We start from the raw sequence: 13,281 nt of genomic DNA, 5'->3' as shown, positions 1-13,281 counted from the left end.
TCCATCCCATTGTTATAAGACTCTATTATGACTTTCCAACTTTTGATCTCACAATCTACCATGTTACAGCTTTGCACCCTATTGTCTACCTGCATTGCCCTTTCTCTTCAACTGCTTTCTGTTATTGTTTTACCTTCTACTATTTCACTACACTGTTATACAGAAATGATCTGTGCAGATGGCAAGTAAAACTCTTCACTGTACCTCAATAGATAAGTTTTTTCTCTTACTCTTCTGAACTCGAGAGAATAATGTGGAACTACTCAATCTTTCCTCACAGAGCAAACTTATCAATCCCTTGAACAAGTTGTGTATATTCTAGTGCAAGAAAACTGCTTTTGGTTAGGGAGACATAATACTCCAGGTGCAATCTCACAGCCACCTCTTTTAAAATTCTGAGACGTTCATCATCAAGGTGCTTATGATGCATTGGGTTTTAGAATCGCTAACTTCTGTAGTTTTTGTTTTGGTACTTATTTCCTCCAGACCCTTTTCTTTTTTGACTCTATGGTGTTTCTAGCATGGTTTTTATATTTTCGCCAGTAAAGACAAAAATTGTAATCTTCCTTTCCAGTCTTGAAGAAGGGTCTCAGCTTGAAACACTGGCCATTTACTCTTTTCCATAGATGCTACCTGCCCTGCTGAGTTCTCCCAGCATTTTGTGTGTGTTGCTTTGGATTTCCAGCATCTACAAACTTTCTCATGTTGGTAATTCAATGCCATTCCAATTCTGCAGTGTAGGTTCCATATTTTCCCTTGATTTTCCATTCATACAGAAGCATTTGCAGTCCACATTTATGCTTTTTATATTCTATATTCTATAGTCACGCACTCAGCATTGGCAAGACCAAGAAATTGATTGTGGATTTCACATTGATACAGTCACAAAGGCGGCAGGCTAGCAGCTCTACTTCATCAGGAGGTAGAGGGAATTTGGTATGTCATTAAAGACTCCTGTAACAGTGGCTGCATCACAGTCTGATATAGGGCTGTAATGCACAGTTTCATAAGAGACTGCAAAGAGTTCTAGATTCGGCCAACTCTATCATGTGCACAACCCCTCATCCACCTTTGAGGCCATCTTCATGAGGAGGTGCCTCAAAAAGGCAGCATCCATTATTAAGGAGCCTCACCCTCCAGGACTTGCCTCCTTGTTACTACAGGAGCCTGAAGAGCCACACTCAATGATTTAGGAACAGCCTCTTCCTCTCCACCATTAGGTTCCTAAAAAGTCCATGAATATCACCTCATTATTCCTTTATTTTTGCACTATTTTGTAATTTATAACTTATAATATCTTTGCACTGTACTCCTGCTGTAAAGCAACTAATTTCACAACTTTAAGTCAGTGATAATAAACCTGATTCTCTCTTTCTATATCAAGGTCTTGGTCTTCCTTTGCATAGTTCTAAAATGCTTCCAATTCTTGGGCCAACTGCTTTGTGCAACAACTTTACAGGTCTTTATATGTAAATTTCATACTACCTCAAATATCTTCCGCCATGATGGATGGACCACTTTTTTCTGATGGTTTCTGTGCCTTGAAGGATTATGTAGTCATTCTGAGTCCATCATTAATCCTGTGATTCATTTTCCCAATTTATCAAACCTAATTCTTCCCTCCTTCCCTTCCTTTGTTTAAATTTAAGACACTACTTTCAGTTTGAACAACATCACTCAAATTCAACAGAATATTCTATAAAATTATGGTGACACCTTGCAAAGGACTCCCTACAGTTATCCGGCATCTTCAGAATTTAACAGTACTAGACTGGCAGATTTTCCGGATCATTGTGTATTTCTCCTATCAATATCCTAATACATTTTTTATCCTAAAGCTGCTTGATATTAAAATAATAAATTCTCCAGTAAACCAAGTCAGTTTAATGGGAAAGCTGCAATGGGGAGCTTGAGGGCATTAAAAGGGAACATGGGAAACAGAACACCCCAGTGCATTGAAAAGGACTGGGAGAAATGCAGAATTCCTGCCAACATGTTGGAACTTGAAACATTCACATTTTGAAAAGGGATACTAGGAAATCACAGTGTTGGTAAACTCAACACCAATGACTACTGCTACTCAGTTTCTGTGCTGGTAACAACTTGGCTATCGCTTACACCCTATTTAAACTGGCTGACAAATACAAAATATGGATTCAAGCAATGGCACTTGATTCTACATCATTTGTTGCAGACAGGACATGATGATTTCAAGATCACGTATGAAGCAAAGTGCTGAATTGATCATCACCTGGTTAGATCAATCCTCTCACTGCACATTGTCCAACTGCACCAAAAGAAACCAAAAGTAATCCATCAACCTCCTGATAACAATTTGCAGCATCATAAACACCAGGGGCAATGTGCTAATGGTCTGCTGCACTGGTGTCCATAGGCCCCTGGATGGAAGTGTGGCTCAGAAGTAGGGTGAACACAAGACATTAGTGATGAAATCAGCAAAGTCAGCCTTTGGACCAATAACGAACCTATTGGGATTGGATTGAAGAAAATGACAAAAATATCACCAGGACACTGGAAGAGAAGCAGAAAGCATTTGTTGCTTGGCAGAACGACACTTCTTCCAACCTGAAAAGTAATCAGTTCGAACATCTTCAGATGTAAGCACATACTGCAATGTGCAGACGGAATGGTGGGAGAGAAAGGCAGAGGAAATCCAGTGCTACACTGACACCAAAAACTTAAAAGATACTCTTCACTATCATCAAAGCACACAAGCCAGGCATCACACCCCTTCTATCAGCAGATGGGACAGTCCTGCTCAAAGAGAAAAAGAGCATTAATAAACAAATGCTGGTGACCTTTTACCACTGGACCATAGAGAGCATCTTAACATATTGCATTTCTGTGTGGTAGCTCAGTTGTACAGCAGTTGATAGGAAAGCACTTCAGCGGGTCGTCTCAAGCTCACAGAAGATCATCAGGACACAGCTCCCAGGAGGATACCTACAACTCACGCTGCCAATGGAAAGCTACAAGCATCTGTAAGGACAATACACACCCATTTTTGAACTCCTGTTTGAACTTCTTCCATCTGGCAGACGTTATAAGATTTTCTATGCCCACACTTCCAGACTGAAAAATAGCTTTTTCCCCCAGAGATATAATTGTTCTGAACCAATCATCAACCATAAATTTGTTATATTGCTATTTTTAACACTGGTTTTATGGCTGTCATGCATCTGATTTGCGCTTTTGTACTGCTGGACATTGCTTGTACTGGCTGGTTACTTGATTTTATTTATTGTTTATTTTATTCGTTGTTTTAAAGCATTGAGTATGAGAGTTGCAAACTCATTTTCGCTGTATTGGTGCATGAAAATTGTACTACGCAATGACAATAAAGACACTTCATTTCATTTAATGACAGGTGGAGACAGCACTTCAGCAACTTGCTCAACAGGCCCTCTACTATAGACCAGGCTGCACTCGATCAGATCCCCCAGAAACCTGCTGCCAATAGCCTCTACCTCCCTCCAACAATAGCTGTCGCTCACTGGAAAAGCCTCTCACTGGAAAAGTTCTGGAAAAGCCTCTGGGAAGGATAGAATACCTGCAGAGGTCTTCAAGTCAATAGGTCTAGTTGACGAAAAGGGCCTTCCATGACATTCTGGGAAGATTAAGACATGCCCAATGATTCAGCGAAGCTTTGATTGTACCCCCTTTTCACAAAGGGAGCAAAGCTTACAATGGTAACTATGGTAGTATCTCGTTGCTGTTGATTGCCAGGAAGATTCTAGCCCACATCACTTCAACAGCCTTATCACCACATCAGAGAAAATCCTGCTTGAGACACGGTGCGGGTTCCACCCTAGAAATACCATCGATGTGACGTTCGCTATCAGTCAGGTGCAAGAAAAATGTATCAAGTAGAACCTGAATCTGGACATTGCCTTCAAAGACCTTTGGCGTGGTTAACAGAGAAGTGCTCTGGACAAACTTGTCAGAGTTGGGATGCCTACACAAGTTCATCAATGCTACTCATCTCTTCCATTATGACATGACTGGCCTTGTCTTCTCAAATGGGGAAGACTCAGAGCCATTCAATATCCCAAATCGCGTAAGGGTCTGTGTTGGCCCCGTGCTGTTCAACCTCCTTTTCACATGTGTATCAACCTTGTCCACAGGCTGTACCTACAGTATAGAGTTGATGGATCATTGTTTGACCTGCATCACCTAAAATCCAAAATCTCAAGACAGTTAAAGGAGTCATCTTCAAAGCACTGTATGTGGACGACTGTGCTCAAGATAGATACTTTATTAATCCCAAAGGAAATTAGTGTCACAGTAGCATTACAAGTGCATAGATATACAAATATTAGAAGCAAGGAAGAATAAAATATAAATTACCTCAAACAGTCTAATGGGGGAGGGGTTCCATTGCTTCCCAGCTATAGGTTGACTCATTACAGAACCTAATGGCCGAGGGTATGAATGACATCACACAGCACTCTTTGGAGCAGGGCAGTTGTCTAATCTGCAAACTGGTTATTGACAGGTTTGCAGAAGCTTGACGTCTGTTTGACCTCACCAGTAGTAAAACAGAGACTTTATTTCAGTGATCCTGGATCCACTGTTGTGTCACCTTCCAACACCATTGAAGGCACAACACTGAGGGTAGCAAAGGAATTTAAATATCCTCAAAGAGAAATATAGAAATCTTGCATGGAGCTGCTGAATATGGGAAAAGCTCTCAATAATAATTTCTACTCTGCCTTAACCATGGAGAAAAATGTTTAGACTTGGGAAAATGGCAAAGTTGATATAGATTTGCAGTAGTACATATTACAGTTGAAGAGGCGTGGCATGTGTTAGGAGATATGAAGGATAATAACTTCCAGTTCTGGATGGGGTATATCCAAAAGCATCAAGAATCTAGAGAAGACATTGTGGAAACCTTCACTAACTGCCACAGTACTTTTCTGGCAAGATGCTAGAAGACTGGAAGATAGCAAATATTTTATTCAAGGACTGCAAGGATTGACTTGGAAATTATAGGCCTGTTACTCTAACATCCATGGTAGCCAAGATGCCTAAGGCATTGAGGGTTAAAATACAGTCGGCCCTCCTTATCTGTGGGTTCCGCATGTGCAGATTCAACCAATCGCAGATTGGGAAAACCCGGAAGTTCTCTCTCCAGCACTTGCTGTTTAAGCATGTACAGACTTTTTTCCCTTCATTATTCCCTAAACAATACAGTACAACATCTATTTACATAGCATTTACATTGTATTATGTATTATAACTAATCTAGAGATGATTTAAAGTATACAGGAGGATGTGCATAGGTTACCGCGGATCGGGATTGAAAAAAACCAGAAGTTTTCTAAGTCAGAACAGGTACATCTGGTATTATTTAGCATCAATTAGTCAAACGTGTGTCTTAGTATATAGTATATATTTTACTTTTCAATGCATACAAGCACTTAAGAAACGTATGTATTTCAATAATTAAACCACTGCGTTGTTTAGTAATCATTGTAGCTTTCATCAGGGCAGGGGCTTCACATGCTCCACTATTCTTACTTTATCCTTTAAAAATATTTCAATTGTTGAACGCTTAATGCTTTTCCAGTGACCGATGCCATTTCACCTCTTTCTGATTGCTTTATTATTTCCACTTTATTTTCAATTGTGATCGTTTTCCGGAACAGAAACACTGCGGGCTGCAGGTCCGGTGCTATGCCGGGTCCTAAAGTCCACCGCACTGAGACAGGTTAAATGTCTGGAGCTCTGCCGGGTCCTAAAGTCCACCAACTTGAGCATCTGCATTTTTTGGTATCTGTGGGGGTTCCCGGGACCAATCCCCCAACGGATAAGGAGGGCTGATTGTATACTTACAATTGGAACAGCAGGTTTGATTCGGGTTAGCCAGTGTGGTTTTGGACATGGGAGATAGTCGCACAAATTTGACTAAGCCATTTCATAAGAAAGGCTCACAAGGAGAGAGCAATAGATGTAGAATATATGGATTTCAACAAGGTTTTTGATAAGATTCCACGTGGCAGGCTGTTCTGAAAGGTTAGACCACAGGACATCGAAGGAGAGCTATCAAACTACTTACAGAATTGGCTGCATGACAGAAAAGAGTGTTGTTTCTTACACTGAAGGTCTGCGACAAGTGGTGTGCCCCAGATTTTTTTATTTGTCATCTATATTAATAACTTGGATATGAATACACAAGGAACAGTCAGTAACCTTGCAGATGACACTAAAATAGGTTTTGTTACAGAGAGAGGGATATCAAGAATTTCAGTGGGTAATGTATTGTTGTCGAAACAGAGGAACCTTGGAGTATAGGCGCATAGTTCCCTTAAAATAGAGTTATGGGTAGAAAGGCCAGTAAGGGCTTCTAACATGCAGGTCTTCATCGGTGAGGATACTGAATTAGAAATTGAGAGGTTATGTTGTGATTGTACAAGACATTGGAGTGGCCATACTTGTGTTCAGTTTGTGTTCATACACGTGTTCAGTTTGCTCATCTTTTGAATGCTTTCCAGGAAAGCAAGCAAAAAAAAGATTAACAAGATTGTCACCTGAACTTGACAGGCTGTGTATTGGAGCATTGAAGATTGATGAATAATCTCACATAAATGGATAAAATCATGAGGGGCATAGATATGATGAGCTATCTATTTTCCCAGGGTTGGATAATAATAAAATAGAGAACATAATTTTAAGGTTAGAGGTGAAAAAGTTAATAAGAACCTGAGGGGCAGCATTTTTGTGAGTATGTATGTATATGTATATAAAAAATATATATTCTTAAGTAGTTTGTAGTTACATATATAGATGACAAGACTTTCGAGCAGAGGTTCGCAACCCTTTTACGCCATGGACCCCTATCATTAACCAAGGGGTCCATGGACCCCAGGTTGGGAACCCCTGCTTTATAGGGATGTGTGAAATGGGATTAGATTAAATACACATCTTCGTCAGCTTGAACCTTTTTTCTATGATGTACAATTCTGTGTCTCGATGGTACCCAATTCCAGGAACAAGATTCATGTAAGTAGCTGTAACCCAAGAACCATGTGAAAAGAAACAATCTGAATGGTAATTTTATCCATGGCAGGCAGCACAGTAGTGTTGTGGTTAGAACAATGCTTTACAGTACCAGTGACCAGGGTTCAATTCCCACCACTGCCTACAGGAAGTTTATACATTCTTCCCATGATTACATAGGCTTTCTCTGGGTACTCCAGTTTCCTCCCACATTCCAAAGACATACCGGTTGGTCATTGTAAATTGTCCCATGATTAGGTTAAAATTAAATTGGGGGAGTGCTGCGTAGTGCAGCTCGAAGGGCCAGGAGGCCTATTCCGCACTGTATGTCAATAAATAAATAAACAAAATGACAAAACAGAATGGATGAGAAGAAACAAATCAGCTCAAATATATTTTAGCATCCAGTATACCACTTTCTTTGGAATCAAATCACAAGATTACTTGGAGGGAATGGGGGTTTACAAAATTATACATCCTACTCAATGTTTTTAGAATCAAAGTTTAAAAGTGTCACATCAGTTTAAATTGTGATGCAAATTTCACAAAAAAACAAGCAATAGCAAAATTCTTTTATGAATTGCATAATTATTTAAATATTATTGTTCATCATTATGCACCTAGATTCTGTGTAGACAACGATGAATTCCATCCACCTGAACTTTCAAAACTCTATAACTCTTGGAGTACATAGCAAGCAATATGAGAAAGGGTGAGCTTTACTGCAAAATTCAGAATAACATTTTAAATAAAATATTATGAGAGAGCCTAGAAGAGTAAAAGACTATAAAAGACAAAACTATTTAACACATAATCTTTGCTGAATTACATTCACAAAAGAATATCAGTATGGAAGTTTTTTTGCTATACTGTGTAATTAGATTGGTTTAACAACCCATCTTGTGATGCAGACATTAAAACACAGGGGGTAGAGAACAGAGGCAGCAACTGGACATAAAATGCTTTCCAAGTTCCTTTGGAAGATACAACTTCAATGAGAAGCTAGGATTTTTAGCACCTGTAGTAAGAGGTCAACAAAGGAGTTGCCATAGCAACATGGCAGGGATGGTCAGCAAACTAGCTGCAAAAGCCATGTGAATAGATTTATGACAGGACACCACACTGGTGTGATTAGTTCCCAGTTAATGGAAACTGTAATCAATCCACAACTTGTGGTCAAGTATGTGATACATTCAAAATACTGATGCATTATAATCAAGTTCCAGTGTGAAGAACTTTAAAGCATGCAGCGAGACAGTAAGCACATTATATATGGAAAATAATTTGTCTGACATTGAAAGTAAACAAAGCTTAACAAAATTTATGACCAACATCGGTGAAACTAAATCCATCATTTTTCACAAAACACTTCTCATGTTTCCTGCATTATAGCAAGGGCACAAAAAACATAAATTATCAGCCACAGTTGAACATCATTTTTCATTATTAAATCAAATGTTCCAAAAAAAATGGCCCTGAAACAAATATTGGTGTTAGCCAAAAACACCATCCTCCTGATACTCATAACATGCAAAAGCTTGTGTGGAATAGTCACTTCAGTTAATGCATGTTGTGCACCTTCCATTTCATAACTGAAGCTCCCATTTTAAAATTAAGACCCATGCTACCATTAGAAAGTTAGCTACTTAAGTAATTTTCAGCACAGTGGCAATATTAAATGCAAAAGTGAAGCTAAAAAACGTGGGTACTCTTGATATGAATTATGAATTTCAAATTTTTGTTGTAATTTTACAAAATGAAATTCTCCAACATATAAATCAGCAATATGCATTTCAAGAACATTTTTTCAAAAATCAAAAATATTTGCAGATTTATTTCAAAGAAAAGGTCTTCCAATGCATGTACACACATTTTTTCCAAAGATATAGTCTAACATTTATTCAAATTTATACTTTTACCTAAAATAATATTCAAATTATTCAGTAAACTCGTGCACTGGAGAATGACAATAAACAATCTCGAATCTTGAGTCTTGAAAATGAAAGAAGGTTTAACTGTTGAAAACGTTTTTATTCCTCTTAACCAAACTTAACTGGTAGCTAAGCTGGATATAGCTGTAAATCACTTAAATTGTAATTTAAGGTAGCAGAACAGGACAAATATGGTCATATAGAGGCCCAAGAAAAGGGTTACAAAATAACTTCGCAGGCCTGGATCTTCCAAAAATACTCATGGGGATCACTCAACATTATAGTATATTCAGTTTAACAATTTCACAGTTCACAAAAAGTCTTTAAATAGGTTTTTTAAAATCCAAACAGCAAGGAAATGAATATATTCTACAACTGGCATGACATGCAAAACCTTCAAAATTTAGAAACATACTCAAGTTCTACTGAAAATTCTATGCATAACTAAAATTAATCTAAAAAATCTTGTGCACAACTGGTTTAAACTAAATGAGTTCCTCCTGTACTATTCCACTTCTGAATATTTTTGTCAACATGCATCAGTTTCTGCTACTTTCAACATATTCTTCATATTTTGAATGTATCAGAAATTTATCAATTCCCAATTAGAAGGGATTTGAAATCAAAAGAACACTTACCCAGCTGCTGTAAAATATTTGCCTTCACTTGTGCAGAAAGATTCTCTGTTTGCAAAAGTTGTTCATAAGCTTCCTTTGCAGCACGATACTTTCTCTGCAGTTGTGAGGAGTGGGAAGAAAGGAAAATGGTCTAAAGCAAGTTGAAACAACTCTGTAACACTTGGCAACAAACTTTTACAACTTTTGTTCTTAGGGCTAGAACTACACACATACAAGAATTAAAGATGCTTTTTGAACACTTAACTTGGGTTCTTTGTGACAGCAATGACATCAATTGTACAGACCGGAAAACTGGGTTCCACAGAAAACATGGAAGGGGAGGGGGGAGGGGACACTTGCCAACAAAAAGGGATTTCGCAACTACTTAGAGCTCATCACTGTGTTACTCGTAGCTTTAAGTGGAAAATAAGCGAACAGCTAACAGGTTGGCTCAAGGAAAAAGAAGTGCAATACAGCTTGGCCTCCAGCAAAATGAGATTTTGAAAATAATTTAATCTTTACAAATGTTTTCAAATGGAGCCAAAAAAAAAAATTACAATCAGAAACTGGTCAAAATTGGCAAAATCCCTGTGATAACACCAATGACAGCCACCGAACTTTATGACAGAACTGGAATACAGGCTACAAGTTTTCCTGTAATGAGATACAATTTATGGTCCGGCCTGCCCTTCGTGAGGCAGCGCCACAGACAGTAATCACTTTTCTATAAAGGAAGAATGAATTAGGGTAAAAACATAATTTTAAAAGTTTTTTTATAAACATAATTACTTAGAAAAGAGACGACTGTATGGTCACACACTTAAAATTACATGGAAATTAGACTGGTTTAAACAAAGTGACTCATGAATAATTTATATCTATTACATTGATGTATTATCTCAATGTACTTAAATACAGTTAGGTAAAAAATTAGGATGAAGACAGAGTTATTCACTTGACAAAAATCTAATTATAGTGTCACATTCTCATTTTATCCTAGTGTCTTCACAATTAATTGTGATTTTTCCTCCAATGTGCAGGACTAACTATTTCACAAAACAAGTCAAAATTTCATCTGCAAGTTATGAACAAAGTAGACAAAGCAGTTTAGCCATATACACTGTTGACAAAGCCTCAATATGCAACTAAATAGTTTGCAAGAATAGAACAAGTACTTTTAAAACTCTAATTGCCCTAACTTTACATACCTCTCCTGTTACTTCTTTCTCCTATAGCATTCCTTAGCCTAACAGTATGCAGTATTCTATGCTTTCTATGCTCCATGGAAAGCATGAATGAGTGACAGTGGTGACCCAACCCTCAGTACAAATTCAGTAACCTCCAGACAGGTGTGGGCGGTGGAAGATGGGGATCACCACAACATCTGGCACAGGAAACTACCCATGCTGGTTATACAATACTAATTTTACATCCTATTTAACACCTATTTATTTGTCCAACTCCAAGCAACTTCGATTGAAGTTAGTTATCTTCTATGATCATTACTGACTCATTAAGATCATTACTTGATCTTCCAATATTGTCTGACTGATTTCAAATTCAAATGCTTTATGAAAACTGCATATGGACATCAAGGGATACTTTTGTAGGGTAATATAATTGGTGGAAATGTACATAATTCGCAACCAACACCATCTAGTTGGGGTTCACTTTAAGAGGCTGGTCTAACATGATCACGTAATTATGTTAAAGGCTTTTACCATGTGTTGTGTTCAGTTTGTTGGAGTTTCATAAATGAGCTGTACTTTTTTTTCTTAGACATAAAATATCTCATTTTATTTGCAAAAACCTATGCTTCAATTCCCATGTATGATTCAACAAAGCAGTAAATATCTGATATCCCCACCAAATGTTGCTCTGTTGTTAAATTAGATGAGAATTATATATATTACGTATTTTTTTTACATTATCTCAGCAGATTTTGTCCTCTTTGGTCAGGACACACACAAACTCATACTTATTTCTGTGCAATGAACAATCATTTGATGCAATAACTGGTACACAACAGAGAACTCAGGTTGATGGAAAAAATATCAAGTAAGTGAACTTTATCCTAGACAGGAGAATGATATCATTAGAACACAATAAATAAAATACATGGAATAACATTTTGTTTAGATATTTGAATAATGCAGGATCTGTTCAGGTTTTTATCCAAGATCAGTGGTACTGGACTATCAATGCTATGGATCTGTGCTTTTGCAAATACAATTGCTTACATTGTCTCACTTCTCTCATGAATGAAACATTAATAGCTTGAATGGCTTAATTCTGCTCCTACTTATGTTCCAAGCTACACTTTTAGCCTTCTAAAATTATATAGATATCCAGTCTTTTAGAACAGAGGTGCGGAAAAATTTTTCACCCAGAGAGTGTCAGATATGTGGAATGCTCTGCCCCAGAAGGCAGTGGAGGCCAAGTCTCTGGACGCATTCAAGAGAGAGTTAGAGCTCTTATAGATAGTGGGGTCAAGGGAAATGGGGAGGGGGCAGGAACGGGGTACTGATTGTGTATGATCAGCCATGATCGCAGTGAATGGCGGTGCTGGCTGGAAGGGCCGAATGGCCTACTCCTGCACCTACTGTCTATGGTCTATTGTCTTATTGCTACTCTCAATTAAAGATTCCCCAAAAATTGCAAAATATAAACTGTTAAAATACATTTCTGAAACAATATTTGCACTGCAACCGATTGTATGTGTCACATTATTTAACAAGTAAAAGATAATGGGTATTTCAAAAATTTGCACTATATTTTGCATTTAAAGCACTTACATGGTTACGATTTTCTAATGTATGTTGGTTTCAAGTAAATAGGTATGTATTTATTATATGAGAAAGTAATTCTCCTGCAACATTGTTCTCTTCATATTATGAAAGTATGGTTTCATTGCACTTTGAGATTCATGCCAATTTAGATATTCTGAGTTGCTTTTTGATATGACTTTCCACAGCTGCCCATTATTCTATGAAATACATACAGTTGCAAGAAAAAGTTTGCAAACCCTTTGCAATTATCTGGTTTTCTGCATTAATTACTCAAAACGTTGTCTGATCTTCATCTAAGTAACAATAATAAACAAACACAATCTTCCCAAGCTAATAACACACAAACAATTGTGCTTCAAGTATCCCCCGCTTTACAAATGTTTGCTTTACGCCGCTTCGCTTTTACAAAAGACCTACATTCGTAACTTGTTATCACATTACAAAGAGGATATTTTGCTTTTAAGAAAATTTTCCCCATATAAATTAATGGTTCTTCACTTTACGCCATTTCTGTTTAAGAAAGGTTTCATAGGAACACACTACCTTTGTGAAAAAAAAGGGGGGGGGGGGAAACACCTGTATTAAACAGATCGATTAATCACTCACAGTCCAGGCTGGAAAAAGTATGTGAAGCCTTGTATTTAATAACTGGTAGAACCCCCTTTAGCAGCGATAACCCCCAAGTATTTCCTGTAGCTGCTGATCAGACTTGCACAACAACGAGGAGGAATTTTAAACGACTCAATACAAAATTGTTTCAGTTCATAAATATTTCTGGGCTGTCGCCCTCTTGAGATGCTGTGGCATGACCTGAATTCGTTTAAGGTCTGGACTCAGACTTGGCCATTCCAAAACACAAATTTTCTTTTATAAAAAACATTGTTGATTTACTGTTTTGGATCATTGTCTTGTTGCATCATC

At 37.7% G+C, this 13,281-nt stretch overlaps 1 protein-coding gene across 4 annotated transcripts in view; it reads right to left on the bottom strand.

The window, feature by feature from the left end:
- Nucleotides 1–13,281, bottom strand: part of kdm6a (lysine (K)-specific demethylase 6A) — a 218,775-nt gene that overhangs the window by 61,716 nt on the left and 143,778 nt on the right. For all 4 annotated transcript variants that reach the window (XM_059968281.1, XM_059968283.1, XM_059968282.1 and 1 more), the window contains exon 9: nt 9,593–9,686. In XM_059968281.1, the coding sequence (XP_059824264.1) occupies nt 9,593–9,686 (94 nt within the window). The remainder of the gene's footprint in view (nt 1–9,592; nt 9,687–13,281) is intronic.

The sequence above is a fragment of the Hypanus sabinus genome, chromosome 4 (genome assembly GCF_030144855.1).
Source record: "Hypanus sabinus isolate sHypSab1 chromosome 4, sHypSab1.hap1, whole genome shotgun sequence".
Taxonomy (NCBI): domain Eukaryota; kingdom Metazoa; phylum Chordata; class Chondrichthyes; order Myliobatiformes; family Dasyatidae; genus Hypanus; species Hypanus sabinus.
This window is presented reverse-complemented; position numbering and strand designations above follow the sequence as displayed.